The sequence below is a fragment of the Cuculus canorus genome, chromosome 17 (genome assembly GCF_017976375.1).
Source record: "Cuculus canorus isolate bCucCan1 chromosome 17, bCucCan1.pri, whole genome shotgun sequence".
NCBI classification, from domain to species: domain Eukaryota; kingdom Metazoa; phylum Chordata; class Aves; order Cuculiformes; family Cuculidae; genus Cuculus; species Cuculus canorus.
Window position 1 is genome coordinate 11131170 of NC_071417.1, and position 18964 is coordinate 11150133.

At 58.2% G+C, this 18964-nt stretch overlaps 3 protein-coding genes across 11 annotated transcripts in view; 2 read left to right on the forward strand and 1 right to left on the reverse strand.

Moving 5' to 3' along the window:
* AIFM3 (apoptosis inducing factor mitochondria associated 3) overlaps nt 1–5104 on the forward strand; it is a 34550-nt gene extending 29446 nt beyond the window's left edge. For 2 of the 3 annotated variants that reach the window (XM_054082623.1, XM_054082624.1), the window contains exons 15-20: nt 241–317; nt 1088–1205; nt 2171–2269; nt 2689–2764; nt 3462–3566; nt 4513–4718. In XM_054082623.1, coding sequence (XP_053938598.1) covers nt 241–317; nt 1088–1205; nt 2171–2269; nt 2689–2764; nt 3462–3566; nt 4513–4711 — 674 coding nt within the window. In that variant the 3' untranslated portion in view covers nt 4712–4718. Of the gene's footprint in view, nt 1–240; nt 318–1087; nt 1206–2170; nt 2270–2688; nt 2765–3461; nt 3567–4512; nt 4719–4967 lie in introns of those variants that run through there. The other variant, XM_054082625.1, reaches the window with a different exon arrangement.
* A 1441-nt stretch (nt 5105–6545) lies between these two features.
* Nucleotides 6546–8987, forward strand: LOC104056128 (transmembrane protein 17B-like). Its single transcript, XM_009557349.2, has 4 exons — nt 6546–7053; nt 7531–7634; nt 8128–8241; nt 8661–8987. The coding sequence occupies exons 1-4, from the start codon at nt 6546–6548 to the stop codon at nt 8985–8987; spliced, it is 1053 nt and encodes a 350-aa protein (XP_009555644.2).
* A 684-nt stretch (nt 8988–9671) lies between these two features.
* P2RX6 (purinergic receptor P2X 6) lies at nt 9672–18668 on the reverse strand. 7 transcript variants are annotated; one of them, XM_054082628.1, is made up of 12 exons: nt 18402–18668; nt 17593–17734; nt 16409–16480; nt 16152–16227; nt 15069–15162; nt 14639–14719; nt 13791–13932; nt 13505–13614; nt 13002–13095; nt 11337–11402; nt 10514–10591; nt 9672–9811 (listed from the first exon to the last, which is right to left on the reverse strand). In XM_054082628.1, exons 1-12 carry the CDS (start codon nt 18533–18535, stop codon nt 9773–9775), a joined length of 1128 nt encoding a protein of 375 aa, XP_053938603.1. In that variant the 5' UTR covers nt 18536–18668; the 3' UTR covers nt 9672–9772. The 7 variants fall into 7 exon arrangements, 5 of the variants coding, with proteins under 5 accessions (XP_053938603.1, XP_053938602.1, XP_053938601.1 ...); XR_008452746.1 differs by lacking the exon at nt 9672–9811 and adding an exon at nt 12726–12908 and having other exon boundaries at nt 10524–10591; nt 13517–13614; XR_008452745.1 differs by lacking the exon at nt 9672–9811 and adding an exon at nt 12726–12908 and having other exon boundaries at nt 10524–10591.
* Between the last annotated feature and the right edge of the window lie 296 nt (nt 18669–18964).

The following is an 18964-nucleotide window of genomic DNA, read 5'->3' on the forward strand; positions in this document are numbered from 1 at the left end:
CAGATGACAGCAGTGCAGTGATGGATTGGACAGCAGTGGGGTCCCCTGGGGTGCAGAGGGCGATGGGGATAGTGAGAGCTCCGGAGGGTGCTGGGCTCTGCTCCCGGAGCCACCTGCTGCCTTTCCCTTGGGACAGTTGGGTTGTGTGGGCAGGGTGGAGATCTGCTGGCCTCAGGGTGAGCCCTGAACGCTGCAGGGATGCCCGGTGACTCTGCTGGCAGCCCTTGCCTTCTCCTACAGGTGCAGTCCCAGCAACAGGGTTTCTCAAGCAGAGCGGCATCAATATCGACTCCAAAGGCTTCATCGTGGTCAACAAGGTGAGCCCAGGGGACAGAAGGAGCTGAGTCTGTCTTCTTCTGAGATGAGCTGCCCCGGGGCTCCAAACTGCTGCCGCAGTTCTGGCTGATGGCAAGTGGACCATGAGCCAGCAGTGCCCTGGCAGCCAAGAGGGCAACCGTGTCCTGGGTGCATCCAGCACGGCATCGCCAGCCGGGCGAGGGAGGGGATTGTCCCGCTCTGCTCCGCATCCCTGGAGGTGTTTAAGGCCAGGTTGGATGGGGCTTTGAGCAACCTGATCCACAGGGAGGTGTCCCTGCCCACGGCAGAGGAGGTGGAACTGGATGGGCTTTGAGAACCCTTTCAACCCAGACCATTCCATGATTCTATGATTTGCTTCCAACCACCGGTGGCTCCGATGGGAGCAGTGTTGATGCTGATGGGTGGTGGGTGCTGTGACCAAGGAGTGTGCAGGGGAAGGCTCATTGCCACCCAGCCCTGTGCTCATTGCTCATCCATGCAGTAAGCCAGGCTCTAGTTGCAAACACTGATGGATCCCAGTCTCCTAAAGGAGCTCCGGGACACCAGTCGGTGTCTCTTTTTACCAGTATCTCACTGGCAGAGGGATGCTGTAGGCCCCTGCCTGCTTTGAAAGTGAAGAATGCTAAATCACATCCTACCTGGGGTCCCAGAGCCAAGCAGAGGTTGTCTGTGTGTTCCCAGGGACTGTGGCAGCTCTGGAGCAGCGCCCTGTTTTGGTCTGCATAGGGTGGGGCCCCCACTGATACACATTTCTGCTTCCCCCCTGCAGATGATGCAAACCAACATCCCTGGAGTCTTTGCAGCTGGTGATGCTGTCACGTTCCCGCTAGCCTTGAGGAATAATAAGAAGGTGAACGTCCCTCACTGGCAGATGGCCCATATGCATGGTAGGTGCTTTTCAATCTCTTCTCTCTTCAAGAGCAAATTTCTTACAGAAAAGAGCTTTTTTTTCAGATCCCCAAGAAATTTCCAAGCCCATAGCAAGAGAGTGAGCCAACCCTGGGTGGTTGTATGGAACATTTTGAAGCGTGTGGATTTTATCCTGGTTGATATGCCTGTGTTTGTCAGCCTTCTCAACGTGTATTGCCTAATGATGCCGAACACGGAGGTGCCCAGGGAAAGGCTTTTCCATACCCTGTGTGCTGCCTGACATCTACAGTCACTGCAGGAACCTGATCTTCTGTGTGTCCCAGGACACCTAGGAGCTCACATCCTAATATTAGCTTGGGATTGCATCCTCATCTGGGCTGCCCACACTGCCGGGCTGGCCCAGAGAATGCTGCAGAACACCACCAAGCCTGGAAACCCTGGTGTGATCAACTGCTCTCCAGCTTTCCTAGGCCACAGCCTCATTGACCACCCAGGTTGACCTCTGGGTGCATGCCCTGGGTAAGAGGTTTTGGAACACCACCTCCAAAGTCAGCCTTCGGACATAAACCCTGTTAATGCTGCTCCAGCCCTGCCTCTGTGGCAGGGACTGTGCCCTACATGGTCTCCATGCCCTCAACAGGCTTATCCATCCCATCCTCATCTACGGTGGGAGCTCAGCAAGCTCTACCCTGTCGCCGTTGCAGAACCTGGGTGGAAACAGGCTCATGAGCACGTTGCTCGTGCTGGTGGGGACGATGAGTTGGTAGGAGCTGTACAGCCAGGAAGGAGTCCAAGCCCAGCCTTGGATGATGCGATGCGCTTCCCTCTTGGTGTTTGTTGCCCTATGGGGTTTGTTCAGGTCTTGGTTTTCCTGTGCCGCTGGGACTGGAGATATCAATGCTGTGCTGCAGCCTCAGGGCAGAGCAGAATGCTTGCCCTGCTGTGGAGCTTCCTCGCTTATTCTGCTGCTTCTCTCTTCCAGGCCGCATAGCTGCGCTGAACATGCTGGCCCATGGCATGGAGATCAACACAGTCCCCTACCTGTGGACCGCGATGTTTGGGAAGAGCATCCGGTATGCAGGTAAGGGGCTTTCCCAAGGCTGCTGTAGAGTTTTGCTGGGGGAGATGTCCTGGGACAGAGAAGCCACAGCTAACTCCCTCGCTGTGGACCCTTCCACGTGAGCCTCTGTCACGGGTCTGCTCTCTTCCTGGCTCCTGAAAGTTTTGGGATCTCCTCCAAAAGCTGTCTGCTCATGGCTGTGGGGTGCAGGGCAGGAGGGGTGGCTGTGGTCACAAGGGATGGATGAGCATGGACAGAGACAGTCGCTTTGAACTTGTATCTCTCTGAAGAAGAGGGGGTGCTCCTTGGTACTCTCATCTTCTCGCGCTGGTCTCCTGGTGACTGCAGGATGCTCTTTGTGTAGCTCTGGATTGAAACACTGTCTTAGGCTCTAGATCCACAGGACTTGTTGCTGAATCCACTTCTTCTTTGCCTTCCAGGCCATGGGGAAGGATTTGATGATGTTGTCATTCAGGGAGATTTAGATGAACTGAAGTTTGTGGCATTTTATACCAAGTAAGTGTTTCTCTTCTCCGAGTTCCTGCACAGCTCCCGGGAGGTGAGGGCTGCCTGAGCACGCCAGGCAGCATGCGGGAAAGCTGGACTTGGTGGGGAGTTTGACACCTTCTTCCCTTTCGCCTCATTTGTTTCCCACTCAGCCTTTGAGGTTGCCTTGTGGCACCGGCATTGGCATCCTGATGGGTGGTGGTCAGCTGGACTGGGATGCGCTGCTGGACACCCCATAGACACAGGGCTTTCGCCACTGGGGCTGATGGGACCCTGGTGTCAGGCGCCCCAGCTGTCCCGGTGCTTTAGGAGGAACGTGCCTGTGGAGCGGCTCAGAAGTGAGGATCAGGAAGGGGCTGTGGAGCCACACAGCTGGGTGTCCTACAGGGAAATCCTGACAGCCTACTTCTCCACTACCTTGGGACAGGGCAGCAGCACAGGATCTCCTGCCCGGATGGCGGCAGCCACTAGGGATCCTTACTGATGGCCAGATATTTACCCACCATCAGCTCTGAGCCCTCTCCTGTCCCTTTTCTCACTCCGTTAGCATGGTCCCTGTGGTGCTCACACCCTGGGGTGGGTCCTGACCCTGGAGCAGTGGGTGTTTCTCTTTGCTTCCCACTTCTCTCCAGCATGTGTCTTTTTGGGGTGACGGAGCCGTGGCCGCCCGGCGCTGCCCTAACCGCTCTGCTCTGCCCGACCCTAGGAGCGACGAGGTGGTGGCTGTGGCCAGCATGAACTATGACCCTATCGTGTCCAAAGTGGCTGAGGTCCTGGCTGCCGGCAGGACCATCCGAAAGCGTGATGTGGAGTAAGTAGAAATGCTGCAGGGACTGACCGTGCCAGGGCAGGGCTGAGCGCGCCAAGGCAGGATGCTGATGAGCACGGCAGCTCCTCCAACCCTTTCTCACATCTCCTCCCTCACCCCAATCACTCCGTCCTCCCAGTGCTGCCTCCCAGCCACCTCCAAGTCTGGCATCTCACACGCAGGGGGTTTATCTTAAAACACCACAATCCAAATCTTTGCTCAGTGGCGCGCGGTGCCACATTGCCAGGGCAGCACCAGCTGATGCTGGGGTGGCCCTGGGCACTCAGGCTCCTGAGGGGACCTGCAGAGAGGAGCAGGGTGTGCTGGCCCTGCACGACCTGCAAGAGCAAAACCTGGAGAGCTTGTGGTGCTGGGACATCAGCCTTGATCTCAGCCTTCAGTTCACAAGGATGTAGCTCATACGCAAAGGGCATTTTTCTCCCCTCACTTTGTTTTTAAGATCTTGCAAGGGAAAGAGTGAGCCCCTGCATGCAGAGGGTGGGTGCAGGACATGGCAAATGCTGGGGAGATGATAACAGCTGGGAAGGAGCCTTAAAGTAGGAATTGGAGCTATGGGGTGAATGTGGGTCGCTGTTCCTATGGTGTTTTGACATCTGGAATAAAAGCAGGCTTTTCCAAAAGCCAAGAGAGAGAAAGATGCCCAGTCCTGATCCAGCTCATCCACGCTGGGATGGAGAGCGTGTCCAGGGTCCCCTCAGCCACCAGCAACTGGTGCATGGCTGTTCCCATCATCTCCAGACCATTGGGAAATGGTTTCTGGCTGACCAGTTTGTGGCTGGGAGGGAGGTGGCAACCCACGGGCAGCCCAGAAATGCAGAGAGCTGCTGCCCCCTGCAATGGTGGGACTCAGTGAGCCTGGAGAAAGCCAGACCACCTCAACCTGAGTGTCTTTTCTCTCTCTGTCTCCTTCTGCTTTCGCACCTTTTAGGCTGTTTGTCCATCACGGCAAGTACGTTTGGTTTGGGGTGCTGGGTGTGCTGGGTGGGCTGGGCTGGCAGGAGGGACAGCTCAGGCTGTGTCCCTCATTCCTACCTGGGGACACTGGTTATGGCTGTGTGCTCTTTCAGCAGCTCCGTGCCGCAGGAGCTGCCGTGCTGGGTGGTGGAGCTGGGAGTGGCTTCCCATGAATTTTCAGCTGGATGCTGGAAGGGTTTGATTTCAGTTGAAAAAAATACTGTTTGAACTCAGATTTACACGGAATTGAGGATCTGCACATGAGTTTGGGGGCAGTTTTAGTGATAACATGAGTGAGGATGGAGGAAGGAGAGCAGGATGGTACTGAGATGGGGTCTGATGGCCAAACAGCCCCAGGCACACTGAACGCATTCGCTTGTGGGCACTGGGAATCATCTTACAGCACTGGTGGGGTTTTCTCATTTTTAGAACCGGAGACATGTCCTGGCTAACCGGGAAAGGCTCCTAACGCCACTGGTGGCTCTCTCCTGATGCTGCGCTCACCATGGGGAAACGGGATGGCAGCTCCATGGACAAGCGGAAAAACTGTGGCTGAGACATTTCCCTTTGAGACCTGGATAAAACTGGCACCGGTCACTGCACTTGTACCTTCCCAGCAGACCCCCAACAGCCCCTCTGCCCTGGTGCCAACCGGGCTGGGGCTTTGTTGTTGCAGTTCCCATGGGATGTTGGAAAAGCATCCCCAGCAAGAGTGGGGTTTGGCACCGGCAGTGGGCACAGGCGCTGCACAGCCACGGATGCTGCTGGCGGGCTGGGGGCTCCCAGGAGGGTCTACTCCAAGCACATCCCTCGCCCCCAGAAACAGCGCAGGTGCCTTTTGTTGCTCCTTGTTCTTCCAAGCACATCCTCTTTGCTCCCAGCAGAGCTCTGATGCGCATCCTCGCAGAGCCTGACATCCACTCCCCCTCTGCATGGCTGCAACGCTCGCCGTGGCTCCTCCTGTGCCCACTCACCCCGGGAAGCACCTCAGGGTGCAGGGAGGTGGGGTCACGCCGGGTGTCTCGGTACAGCCCGTGCTTGTGTTTGGTGTTCTCCTGCTCCATCCTAGTTGCCCCATCCGCCCCCCAGCAGAGGTGGGGCCGTGTCCAGGCAGGGACCTCATCAATCCCCATGCCAGCGCCTGCAGCATCTCCCCATCCTGCAGCAGAAAAGGGGCTGGAGCGCTGCTCCCACCCTTTCAAGCTGGTAGCTCTCAGTCAGACCACAGGGCACGGAGCAGGGAGAGGTGCAACAGTCGGATTGCAGCCCCCCGGCTTGCCTGGTGGCCATCCTGCCGGCCTTGCGGTGTTTCCATCCTTAAGGATCATCACAGGATTAATGCTGCTGAGATACTGCTCAAGGAAAAGTAGCCGGAGTATTTCTGGCTGTCCTCCAACCTTTGCCGCTCATTCCTCCTGTTGCCTGGTGACAAAGCTGTGTTTCTTATCTTGGCTTCCCGTGTCGGTGCTCTGCTGTTGTTTTTTCTCTGCTCCTTGATGGAAGAAGAGCCCTATCTCCAGCTCAGGAGCCAACGTGGCCAGCCCACAGTCCCTTCTCCATCAGTCCAGCAGAGCTGGGGGTTGAGAACTGTCCTTGGAGAGCCTCCAGCTCTGTCTTGGTGGAGGTTTTTTTCCCCAGCAATCAGTGTTTTATCCTGAGCCCAAAGTAAGAGGACTTATATTTTTAATTTGATTCCCCCCCTGTGAATTAAAGCAATACAGTTCTTGGGGTCTGGATCATCTCTGGTTCCTTCCAAGCCCTTGGGTCACCTCTGCAGGTCAGCCAGGTGGTGCAAACTCCTCTTCTGTGGAGGCTTCCACTTGTGTCCAGCTCACTTGTATTTATTTCATAGAATCATGGAATAGTTTGGGTTGGAAGAGACATCAAAGCTCATCCAATTTCTTGGGCATCCAGAAGGATGCTGAGCAGCATGGAGCTCCTTAGCAGGGAAGCTCATGGTGATGGGTAAAGTGTTCCCTAGAGTCTGGAGGCCTTGAAGAATTGTTTATGGCAAAGAGTAGCATCCCTTCTCCAGGCATTCTTGGCTGGCAGGAAATTTGGAGCAATAATTATGTTGCTACAACCCAAGCAGAAGCGGGAACGGCAGAGCAGAGTGCTGTCCATGGGGTTCACAGGCTGGGGACACCGCTGCATCCCCATCGCAGTGGTGGGGCCAACCTGCTGCTCACCTCTGCAAGCTTCTGCAGAGTGGAGATGCTTCGTATCCATGCATGGTCTTGGTGTCCTGGGGGTCAATTTCGCTTCCTCACATCCTTCTGGCTTAGCAGCCCTGATCCCGGCTGGCCCCGTGCAACAGCCCAACCTCTCATCCCATTAATTACCTTCTGGCTAATCCTGGCTGAGCCGGGCTGGGGCGAGTGGGGCTCAGCGCCGGCCATGGCCGCACACACCCCTCTGCCCCCCAACCTCCGCCGGGGCTTGGCGGCCTTCAGCGGCTCCCTCTTCATCAACAACAAGACGCGGGATAGCGGCACTGCCCACACCGACTACTCAGGTATGGGCAGCAGAGGGGCTTGGGGAGGGTGGGTTGGTGATGCGTGAGCATCACAAGCCAGCTCAGCTCATCCCGTCCCCAAATCATAGAATTCCTAGGTTGGAAAAGACCTTTGAGCTCATCAAGCCCAACCGTACCTGTTTGCTACTAAATCATATCCCTAAGTACTTCATCCACCCATCTCTTTATACCTTCATGGCTGCAGACTCTACTATGTCCCTGAGCAGCCTCTGCCAGGGCTTGAGAACCCTCTTGGTGAAGAAGTTTTTCCTAATGACCAATCTGAACCTTCCTTGCCCTCCTGGGAGCACCTGGGAGCAAGTGAAGGGACCCTGCACCTGCCCATCAATAAGAAGGAGCAAAAATAAGTGTGTTTGCTGCTCTCCCCTCCTCGAGTGGCAAGGTTGGAGGTTCCCTCTGGGGTCTGAAGGTCTGAGGGTGCTGGCAGCCCTGCCCAGCACTGCCTGCCCTGTGCAGCTCGCGAGGTGCTGGCCAGTCTGCCCCTACAGATGATGCTCTACTTCAACGCCTACTACTGCCCAGTCTGGTGCCTGGTGGAAGGGATGATGCTGCAGCTGAAGGTACTGTCCTGTGGGGTGACTCTGCTCCTGCCTACCCTCCCTGGGCACGCAGGGGCCACATGGAGCAGAGGAGAGGTGCTTCAAAATGAATGGGTTCCCCCCCAACATGGGCAAATGTCCTCTACAAGGTGAGGTGGCTCATCTGCAGCCACCTGAAATGGTGAAGATAACCACTGAGCTTCCAGGCAGAGGAGGTTAACCTGGGAGGGCAGAGTGGGCAGGGCTGGACACTGGCATGAGTGGGAGCTGGTAGAGCACGGGGAGAAGTGGAAAAGGCAAAAGGGATGGGGAGGTGGGCACAGGGAGCTGGGAATGGGAAACTGAGCATGGGACAAGGGACAGGGAGCTGGGGATGGGGAGCAGGGGACAGGGCAGCAGGGATGGGAAGGTGGGCACAGGGAGCTGGGGTGGGGGGCAGGAGGTGGCAAACTGGGCATGGAGAGCTGGGCCAGGGGCACAGGGGTTGGCACGACCAGCCTGTGCCCCCTTACAGTACCACCTGCTGCCCCGGCACTACCAGCTCCTGTTGGTCACTGCCTTCATCATCCTCTCACTGGGCGAGGGCTCCCGCCTCTACCTGGGCTACGTGGGGAACCTGCAGGAGAAGGTAAGCACCATCTCTCCACTCTGGCCACAACTCCCCTGTGCTTGGCAAGGGATGGCCCTGCTGGGGGATCTCAGCACCCAGGTGCCTGTTCCTCCTGGAGTCCTGCCTGAAGCTGTGCCGGGAAGGAATTGTGGGTTCAGGGAGGACCTGCATGTAGGGGACGAAGGGGACCCACTCGCTCTCCTGCTGGATCCCACCCTGTGCTGTGAGTGCAACACTCCAGCACTGGGCTTGACAGCATCCGACCACATCCAGGCATGGCTCTGCGTGGCAAGGACGTCCCCGGTAGCAGGATGCCGATACCCAGGATGTCCCTGGTGCTGAGGATGCCAACTAGTTCCTGGGTGCCAAGGCCAAAGCAGGGGGCTCCTGGGGCAGAGAGGGTCCCCCCACCCCACCAATGGCCTCTGCTCCCACAGGTACCTGAGCTCGCTGGGTTCCTCCTCCTCTCCTTCTTGATCCAGCTCCCTCTCCTGCTCTTCTTGATGACTGACAACCACATCATCCGCCTGCCACTGGAGATGGCAGTGCACAGCCTTTTCCTGGCTTTCCTCGTCGCCGAGATCGTGGCTGCCTTCTTTGCGTTGAAGACCATGACCAAGCAGCTGGCAGCACAGTTCTACCTGCGCCAGCTCAAGGAGGGTGGCTGGGGGGCACAGAGAAGCCCCAGGGGGCCAGCAGCTGAGGAGGGGGTGATGTTTAGAACCCCTCTATCCCACGCAGTCAGTGCGGGCAGGGAGCATTAAAGGATGCTCAGATGCCCTCTGTGCCTCCAGACACTGTTTGTGGGCTTCCCCGGGCACCCGCAGGCATGGACGCAGCTGGTCCCTGCCCCACACTGAGGCAACCCCGGGCAGGAAAAAGCAGAGGGTTCTGCACCTCCAAAAGGCTCAAGCTCACCTCCAGGGCTGTGCTTGTCCTGGCTGACTGTCAGCCCTGGCAGAAAGCAGGAAGAGGAGGCACGGGAACCAGCAAGAACCAACCCAGGGCTGCGCCACAAGCTCAGCTCTCAAACCCTCCCTAAGCACAGCCAGAGGGTAGAGGAGGACAGCCCCGCTACAGGGTGCTGCGAGGTGCAAGAACAGCACCAAACCCAAAACCTTCACAGCTGCCCCAAAGGGCCAATGACAGAGCAGAGCCACTGCTCGCTTTCTCAACAGCTTTATTTTGTGCATCCCCCTTTTTCAGGGGGAACCGAAGCCCATGGCCATCTGGAACGTGACAAAGTGCAAAGTGCTTTAAGCCTCTCGTGCTGAGTGTGGGCAGGTGCTTCCCAGCAAGCTCCAGTTCCCACAGTAGCTCCACAGCACAGCTCGGCGGCACCCGGAGCTGCACATGGGATGCTCTGTGCTCCAGGAGCCAGGAACTGCTGCTGATGCAAACATTCCTCCAGGAAAGGCAGACCCTAACCCCAGCTCGTATTGGGAGAACCAGGCCACCTCCACTTGGGACATTGCTGTTCCCCCATCACATCTTCCTGGAGGTTGCTCCAGAGTGAAGGGTGCTGTGTGGTGAGACGTTCCCAATGTCCCTAAGCTGCAGCCTCAGGCTCACCTTTAGGAGGTTTTGCCTACAAAATGAACACGGGCACGTTAGTGAACCAGAGACAAAGGGCCAGGCAGGAGAGGTGGCCCTGTGCCCCTCCATACAGTCCCCCCCATCCAGATTCACTGTTTGAGATACCCCCACTCCACTTTGGATTTGAGATTGGGCATGAGGAACAACTGGTTTTCCCCCTGTAGAATCACAGAATGCCCTGGTTTGGAAGGGATCCACAAGGATCATTCAGTCCAACTCCTGTCCCTGCATAGGACAACCCCAACATTCACACCGTGTGCCTGAGGGCATTGGCCAAAGGCTTCTGCGATATTGTCAGGCTTGGTGCCATGACTGCTTCCCTGGGAGCTGTTCCACCACCCTCTGGGGGAAGAACCTGCTCCTAATGTCCAACCTAACCCTCCTTGGCATCTTCCTGCCATTCTCTCGGGTTGTACCACTGGTGACCAGAGAGAAGGGCTCAGTGCCTGCTCCTCCTCCTCCCCATGTGAGGAAGCTGCAGAGCATGGTGAGGTCTCTGCTGTCCCCTCTTCTCCAGGCTGAACAGACCCAGTGACTTCAGCTGCTCCTCAAGCCCAGGAGTCAAAGACCAAGAATTGCTCCACCAAGATTTTCTCAGATCTTGTGAACTGAGTTTTAACCAAAGGGCAGAACATAATTAAATCTGTTTGCAAAGCTCCACTCCAACCTCTCTCTCAAGTGGCCCCATCCTTACCTCCTCGAACTTCTCCTTCCAATACAAGTCAGCCTCCTTATCCAGGTAAAGCAGAACCAGGTCGCAGATCACTGTGGCCTGGAGACAGACAGACAGACAGACAGACAAACGTACTGAAACTCCCCTCTGCCCTGGCTCCCCCCAAGCCCTGCAGCCAGCCATGGGCTGAGCTCCAGCGCCCAGCCAGTGCTGGAGGCAGCGATCCCAACGTGCCAAGCCCTCCCAGACCCTGCCAGAAGCTGCACAGGAGGTTGGACACGATCACCTGGGCTGCAATGCAGGGATGCGGGCTGAGGGCTGGTTTGGCAGAGAGCCACCATCACAGCCATGGGAGGGACTGGGATGAGCATGTCTGGAAGGAAGGAATGGGCAGGCAGGGGAGCGACGGCTCTCCGTTGCTCTGCTGAAAAGGAAAATCCTAGGGAGCGCTCTCCAAGGGGCTGCCCTGTCTCCATGACTAGGACACTGTGTCTGTGCTGGAGCTGGACACTGGGTGCCCTTAGAGCCAAAGGGAAACACAAAGAGGAGAAGCTCTCTCCTGCTGGGAGAGACCAGCAGCACCACCTCAGTGATGCGCCTTCCCAAGGTCAGCACGCACACACCGCCACCACGGGATGGGTGCTGCCAGCACCCAGGAACCTTTGTCCAGCAGAGTCATCACCGCTAACGATCACGGAGAGGAAAACAGGAGCTGACACCCTGCCAATCCCCCGCTCCCGGGCTGGGACCCAGGAAGCCTCGCACCCAGACATCAGGGAAACAATGGATGAGTGATAAATCCCAACCACGGATCAGAGGAAAAGAGCGCATCTGGAGTACTCACAGTCCCAAAGAGCGCGATGCCAGTGCCGAAGCTCACGGCAGCAGGAATTATGCTGAACTTCCCAGCCTGGTAAGAAAGAAAGAGTGGATGGAGGGAGAAGACAGTGGGTGGAGAGCGGTGAGGGGCAGTGGGACAAGCCCTGCTGGGCAGAGTGCTGAAAGCCAGGGAGGTGCTGGAGGAAACTGGGCTCATTCCTCCCAGCCCAGCTGTAGGAACCTGACTGCTCTTGCCCTGATCCCAAACCCCTTGGGCTGCCAGGGACTGTGGCAGCACAGAGTTTGGTGGCAGAGGTTACTGTCACCCTTCTGCTGCAGGAACCCAGCAGCTGCCACCCTCAGAACTACATCACAGCCAACAGCAAATGCAGCCTTGACATAACGGGTCCATCTGCTCAGATGAGCCTGGTATCTCCGAGGAAAGACTTTGGGGTCCCCGTCTCTCTCCTGGCTGTCCTCTCCTGCTCCACACCTCCTGGACCTGGTCTCGATGCCCAGAAGCAGCGTGCCCTGCCCTGTGCTCTGTGCTTCACCCTCTTCAGGAGACAAAGCCCCTATGCAGGACAGCTGTGGAGGGGCGTTGGAACTGGATGATCTTTAAGGTCCCTTCCAACCCAACCCATTCTATTATTCTATGATCTCTTGGGGTGGGAAGTCCTCTCAAAAAAAGACTACGTCTTGCACACAATGGAATACTCAGTTTGGCAGTGATGCTACACAGAGCGTTGCCAGCCATGATCGTGTCCGTGCCTTTTCTCCTCTAGGGTACAATTAATCAAGAAGGGATTAATTGTTCAGGTTCAGAAAAGCTCAGGTTGATCTTTGCCAGAGTGCGCCCACCATGACTCAGTGCTGATGACTTGAATCCTGGGTTCAGTTTTGGGTCTTTCACTCCAAGAAGTACATTGAGGGGCTGGAGCGCATCCAGAGCAGGGAACGGAGCTGGGGAAGGGGCTGGAGCCCAGGGGTTCAGGAAGCAGCTGAGGGCCCTGGGGTTGTTTAGCCTGGAGAAGAGGAAGCTGAGAGGAGACCTCATCGCTCTCTGCAACTCCTGGAAAGGAGGTTGTGCTGAGGTGGGTGCTGGGCTCTTCTCCCAACCAACAAGTGAAGTAATGAGAGAAAATGGCCTCAAGTTGTGTGGAGGAGGTTTACATTGGATATCGGGAAAAACTTCTTCACTGACAGAGTGGTGAAGCCCTGGCAGGGGCTGCCCAGGGCAGTGGTGGAGTCTCCATCCCTGGAGGGGTTCGAAAAGAGGGTGGCCGTGGCACTTGGGGACAGGGTTTAGCAGACACAGTGGGGTGGGGCTGATGGTTGGACTGGATGAGCTTAGAGGTCTTTTCTCACCTGAATGATTTCTTAAGACCCACAGCTATCTGCCCAGACAACTCACCTACAGGGCCCAGCACGCCACAACACCCTTGCCAGGTCCTCGAGGGAAGCCATCCTGCTCAGGGCACTACCAAGAAGTTTCTCTTCAAATGGTAGAGACCATTTTTTCCTGCTCTGCTTGGGAAGAGGTGAGGAGCTCACCAGGGTGGGGAGAAGCGATGCCAGCAGGAATGGATGGGTCTGGCTGTGGGAGAACAGCCGGGATTGGTGCGAGGACTCAGCCGTGGTGACAGGGATGCTGGGACAGCACATGCAGGGGCTGCAGAGGAGATGATACCTGGCCGTGCACGGAGATGTCGAAGCGGATGCCGTAGAGCTTCAGAAGGGTCCGGTAGAGCCGCCGCTGGGAGTCCCAGTAGTAGGAGGCGGTTCTGTGGGAGATATTGGGTGCGGCACAGAAAGCCACAGCAGTTCTGCACAGGCAGCGAGGGATGAGTGCTGCAGTGCCGTGCGACCGCAGGGGCTGCTATGTGCCTGCATGCACCCTGCGTCCTGCCGTGGGCTGGGACACGGGCAACGCGGCTCCCAGTGCATCCAACCAGCACAGTGTGGAGAGCCATGCGTCCCTGCCACCAGGCAGGTGACACCTCGCACAGCTCCAAAGACAGCAGAGCTACAAGGTGTGGGAACTCCCCCAGCACTGACGGACCCTGCGCAGAGTTACCACATCTAATTTCCCTGCAGCTCCTTTCAGAGCATCCATCAGGAACACAGTGATCCCAAACAACTGCCGTGTATTCCACCCACAGCCCCGTCTGGCCGCTGACCCAGTATCCTCACCTAAAATTGTACCTCCTGTCCTGCAGGCTGAATGAATACTGTGGCTGGCATTGGGCTGCGGGGCGATCCAGGTCACAGTCCCACTTGATGCGAATGCTGATGCTCCCCCCCTGCCAAATATTCCAGGAGAGGTCCGGGATCAGAGATTTTCTAAGTTCTTCACTGCTCAGACCTTCCCAGATCACACATTCCCTTCACGTTTCAGGGGTCAGTCCTTGTCCCCCACCGTTTGTCCACACCCTTGGGGACATTGGGGTCATCTACCACACTTTTAAACCCCAAGTACCAGCAATGCAAGGTCTCCAAAGGTCTCTCCAGCTGCCTCCACCACATCACGGACACGGAAGACGGGGCAGAAGGGACTGGAGGAGGGATTGTAGGTGCAGGTTTTGAAATAGGTGGAGTCGTTGGTTTGCAGAGCATTGCACCTAGGGGAGGAGAGGACGAGAGGGGAGCTGTCATGGGTGGAGGGGGGTCGGGAGGACAGGGAGTGCTGCAGCAGAACTGGAAAGGAGACCTTCCCACTGGAGTGTGACCATTACTTCGCCTTTGGGAGGAGACAGCCATTGTGTCTTCTAGAGCCTCAGCTGGAGGAAGGGTGGAGGAAAACCAGCACAGAGGAATCACATGTGGAGTTATCACCCTTTACAGCACGTGCCATGGTCCTTCCATCCCACCTCCTTTCCTACATCTCTTCCTTTGTGCTCGTCCTTTCTCTCCCAGCACCCAAGTTCCCACCGCTATGGGATGTAACACCCCAGCTCGAGCCAGCGCTCTGGGGTGACAGCAGCAAGAGTTCGGCCACTTCTCTTGTGTCCTGGGGCCGTGAGGCCTCTGGGGAAACCACTTTGCAGGGACTAAGATGCAAAATCGTATAGGGTAAAATAAGCCTTTGGAAAGGATTTGCCTTGTCTGGCTTTGTCTGTGGTGCTCCAGACAGGCAGAGGGACGCCAGGTCTGAGAGCTCCCCATCCCATTGCTGTCACACTTGCAAACACAGCTGTTACCAAAGCACCCCAAATTCTCCTGAACACATCACCCCGAAGCGTGACTGCTCAAGCCCCGACCCATCCCACGTGGCACAAGGCTGCCCGGCCGCAAGGCAGATCCCAGCTGGAGCAGCATCGCACCTACCGGGAGAAGTTAAATTTGGTGAAGTGGACAGTATTTTTTATAAAAAGAGTGAAATTCTCTGCTTCAGCCAGAAGAGGTTTCCTGGAAAACAACCACCAATGGAGTCAAATATTGCACAGCAGCCAAGGAACATCCCCGCTTCCCTCGCTCTCTTCCACGATCCCAGAGTTTGGCTACAATGGACACCTGTGTCCAAGGCCAGGTTGGATGGGGCTTGGAGCAACCTGATCCAGAGGGCAGTGTCCCTGCCCATGGCAGGAGGTTGGAACTGGATGATCTTTGAGGTCCCTTTCAACCCAAACTATTCCATGGTACTTTGATCAATGTCAAAGCCATCCCCAAGCCCGGCTGTTCCTCAGGCCCCGGGTTTTGGAGAGCACAGAGGGATCGAGCCATGCTCTCGCATTCCTCCCCTCGCCCTGGGCCTCACCTGGGCAGGGTGCTGCTCTCCACGGGACACCAGCCGTAGATCTCACAGGTGGAATGGGTGCTGTTGAACATCACGCATTTCCCGGTTCTTATCCCTAGAAATAATACACTGTTTATCATTTACTGTTCCTTTCGGAACATCTCCTCAGCTCTGCTTGTGGGACTTGAGGCCCACTGACTTGGTCTGACCTCAAAACCTGAACCACAAGGACCACCCTGGGATCATCAGGGTTTTTCCCATCCAACAACATCCCTGTGGAAGCTTCCCTTGAGGCCAAATGATTGAAAGCGTTTCACAAAGACAAGAAGCTGCTCCTGTCATTGCCCGTCCTGCGCCGGGAACGGGATCACACTGTAGGGATGGGAGCTGGGGTGATGCTGCCCACAAAGCTTTGGCAGCCGACCTCCTAGAGCTGAAATAGACTCTTCCAGCTGACCTCACGTGGGCTGCTGGTATTACTCAGCATGAAATAAAAGCCAGGTTTTAGTACAAAAGGGAAACCTGCCAATCACTCAGCACATGGCTTTCCATTCCAGCAGCCAACATTGGAAACAAAGCATCCCCGTGTCAGCAATAGCATCTTGCGCCCGCAGCCCTGCTCGCTGAGCCAGGACAGGGTGCTGGAAGGGTTTGCTGGGAATAAGCGGCTGGGGAGCACTCCTGTGCATTTACAAAAGCACTAAACAGGGGCAACCGGGCACTTTTGTGGAGCTGTTTGCTACCAAACATGAGGAATTAAATGGTTTTATGTTTTTTTAGCAAAGCACTCAGTACTACAGGAAAGCTGGGGGGTGGGGGGGGAGTTGAACAGGGAGTGCAGGGATAGGATGAGGAATGGCTTTCATCTGAAAGAGGGGAGATTGAGATGAGATCTTAGGGAAAAATGTTTTCCTGCGAGGGTGGGGAGGCTCTGGCCCAGGTTGCCCCAAGAAGTGGTGGCTGCCCCATCCCTGGAGGGGTTCAAGGCAAGGTTGGATGGGGCTTGGAGCCCCTGATCCAGTGGAAGGTGCCCCTTCCCATGGCAGGGATGAAACTGGATGGGCTTTGAGGTCCCTTCCAACCCAAACCATTCCATGACGATACCGTTGCCACGAGACACTGGGTTTCCCATGGGACAGTCTACATCTTCCACGCACTGGGCGTCAGGAACGGCGGGGCTCTGCAGGAGACAGAGCAGCACTGTCACTGTGCAGTGCAGCCCCCAAGACCTCTCCATCACTCACATCACCGCTCCTCTGTCTCCAAGCACCGTTTTTCCCCCCCAAGTCTCTGCAGAGCCACAGAGCAGCAGCTCCGCTGGCTTTACAAATCCAACCCCACTGGAGCCACGTCTCGCTCACCTCAGGACAAGTTCCCTGGCTCTGCTGCACTGTGGCGATGAAGTTGGTCACCAGAAAAAGACCGTTTTCTCCCTGGGAGGCAAAAAGATGCTGTCAGCAGGGCTGCACCCACCTCGCTCCTTGGTGGCACCGCCACCATCACCAACTCTTCTGCTTTGGCCTCTGTAACTCAAAACACCAACACTGCCTTTTCTCCCCCATGAGGTTTGACCGCAGTGTCTGCCCTGCTCCCCGGGAACCCTCCCGTACCTGTTGGACCCGGCTGTACCCCTCACCCCTGGTGGGACCCCAGCTGTACCCTGTCCCTGGGGGTCCTGAACCATACTTCTTGCCCTCCAGGTGGACCCACGGGCTCTGGTTGTACCCCTCCGTGGGGATCCAGCCATACCCTCTCCCCAGGGTGACTCCAGCCACAGCTGCAGACCCCGACCATTCCCCTTGACCCTGGGGGCACCCGCTCTGTACCTTTCCCTGCAGGGACCCAGCAGTATCCCCTCCCCCAGGGGAGACCTCAGTCCGTACCCCTCGTCCGTGGGAGGGACCTCATCCCACATCCCTTGCTGCCAGGGGGACCCTGGCTGTACCCCCTCCCCAGGAAGGACCTGGCTCACAGCCCTCACCCCACAGGGGGTCCCAGTATGTACCCCTCGCCAGATGAACACCTTCCCCACGGGGACCCCAGCCCGTACCCCCTCGCCCCCCTGCTGGGAGCCTGGCCATACCTGCAGAGCCTATGCCCCCTCCTGTACCCCCTCCCCAGGAGGGATCCTGGCTTGAACCCCCCTTCCCGGACCCCATCCCCAGCAGGACCCCAGCCATCCGCCTCCCCAGAGCCCCTGCCATCCCCTCTTCCCAGCTGCCCACCTCCATACCCCTCTCCCCCATCCTGTACCTCCCATACCAGCTGTCCCCTCCCTGTAACCCCTTCCTGACCCGTCCCCCTCCCCATCCCCACGGTCCCCCCCGTACCCTCCCCTCCTGCCCCCCACTCTGTCCGTCCTCCCCCCGTACCGGCAGTCCCCTCCCCGTTGCCCCCCCCCCCTAGAATTCCCTTCCCCCTCCTCCTCCCGTACCCCTCCCCATCCATCCCCCCCAGATCTCCTCGCCTCCCCCGGCCGTTCTCCCTCCCGGACCCCATTCCCCAACCCCGTATCCCCTCGTACCCCCCCCAACCCCCCCCGTACCGGTGCCCCCCAGCCGTAATCCGCCACGTCCCAGAGCCGCCGCCCCCCCGCCGCCACCGCCGCCCCTTTCAGCTTGGCGAGCAGCGCGGCGTGCGGCGCGGGGTCCGTGTCCTGATAGCCCCTCCGGGCCAGCAGCACCCACCTGCGGGGAGAGGGGGCTCAGGGACTCCCCAGGAGAGCCCACCTGAGCCAGGGACCCCCCCAGCAGCACCCACCTGCGGGGACGGGGGGGCTCAGGGACCCCCCCAGAGTGCCCACCTGAGCCAGGGACCCTCCAGCAGCACCCACCTGCGGGGAGGGGGGGCTCAGGGACCCCCCCAGGAGTGCCCACCTGAGCCAGGGACCCCCCCCAGCAACGCCCACCTGCGGGGAGGAGGGGCTCAGGGACCCCCCCAGGAGTGCCCACCTGAGCCAGGGACCCCCCCAGCAGCACCCACCTGCGGGGAAGGGGGGCTCGGGGACCCCCAAACAGCATTCAGCTGCGGGGAAGGGGGGGCTCAGGGACCCCCCAGAGTGCCCACCTGAGCCAGGGACCCCCCCAGCAGCACCCAACTGCGGGGAAGGGGGGCTCAGGGACCCCCCAGCAGCGCACACCTGCGGGGAAGGGGGCTCGGGGACCCCCTGGCAGAACCCACCTGAGTCAAGGAGCCCCCCAGCAGCACCCAGCTGCGGGGAGAAGGGGGCTCGGGGACCCCCCAGGAACGCCCACCTGCGGGGAGGGGGGGTCTCAGAGACCCCCCCGGCCGCGCCCACCTGAGTCAGGGACCCCCAGCAGCGGGGGAGGGGGGGCTCGGGGACCCCTACCCTACCCGAGCAGGTAGCCCAGCACGGCGAGCTGGAGCAGGCGGTACAGCGCCCCCACCCGGCGGTTCCGCGTCAGCGCCAGCTTCGCCGTTTGGTAGTCCAGGAGCGACGGGCGGGGGTGCGGCACTGCGCTGGCCATGGGGGCAACTGGAGGGGGACAGGGAGTGCGGGACCCCGGGAATGGGGAGCAACGGGAATACGGAACGATGGGAATGCGGGAGAGCCCGGGAATGGGGAGCAATGGGAATACAGAGCGATGGGAATGCGGGAGAGCCGGGAATGGGGAGCAACCGAGCTGCTGGGGAGCCGGGAATGGGGAGCAATGGGAATACGGAGCGATGGGAATGCGGGAGAGTCGGGAATGGAGAGCAACGGGAATGCGGGAGAGCTGGGGAGCAATGGGAATGCGGGGGGAGCTGGGAATGGGGAGCAACAGGAATGCTGGAGAGCCGGGAATGGGGAGCAATGCGAATGCGGGGGAGCCAGGAATGGGAAGCAACGGGAATGCGGGGGAACAGCGAGTGGGGAGCAACGGGAATACGGAGCGACGGGGCTGCGGGGGAGCCGG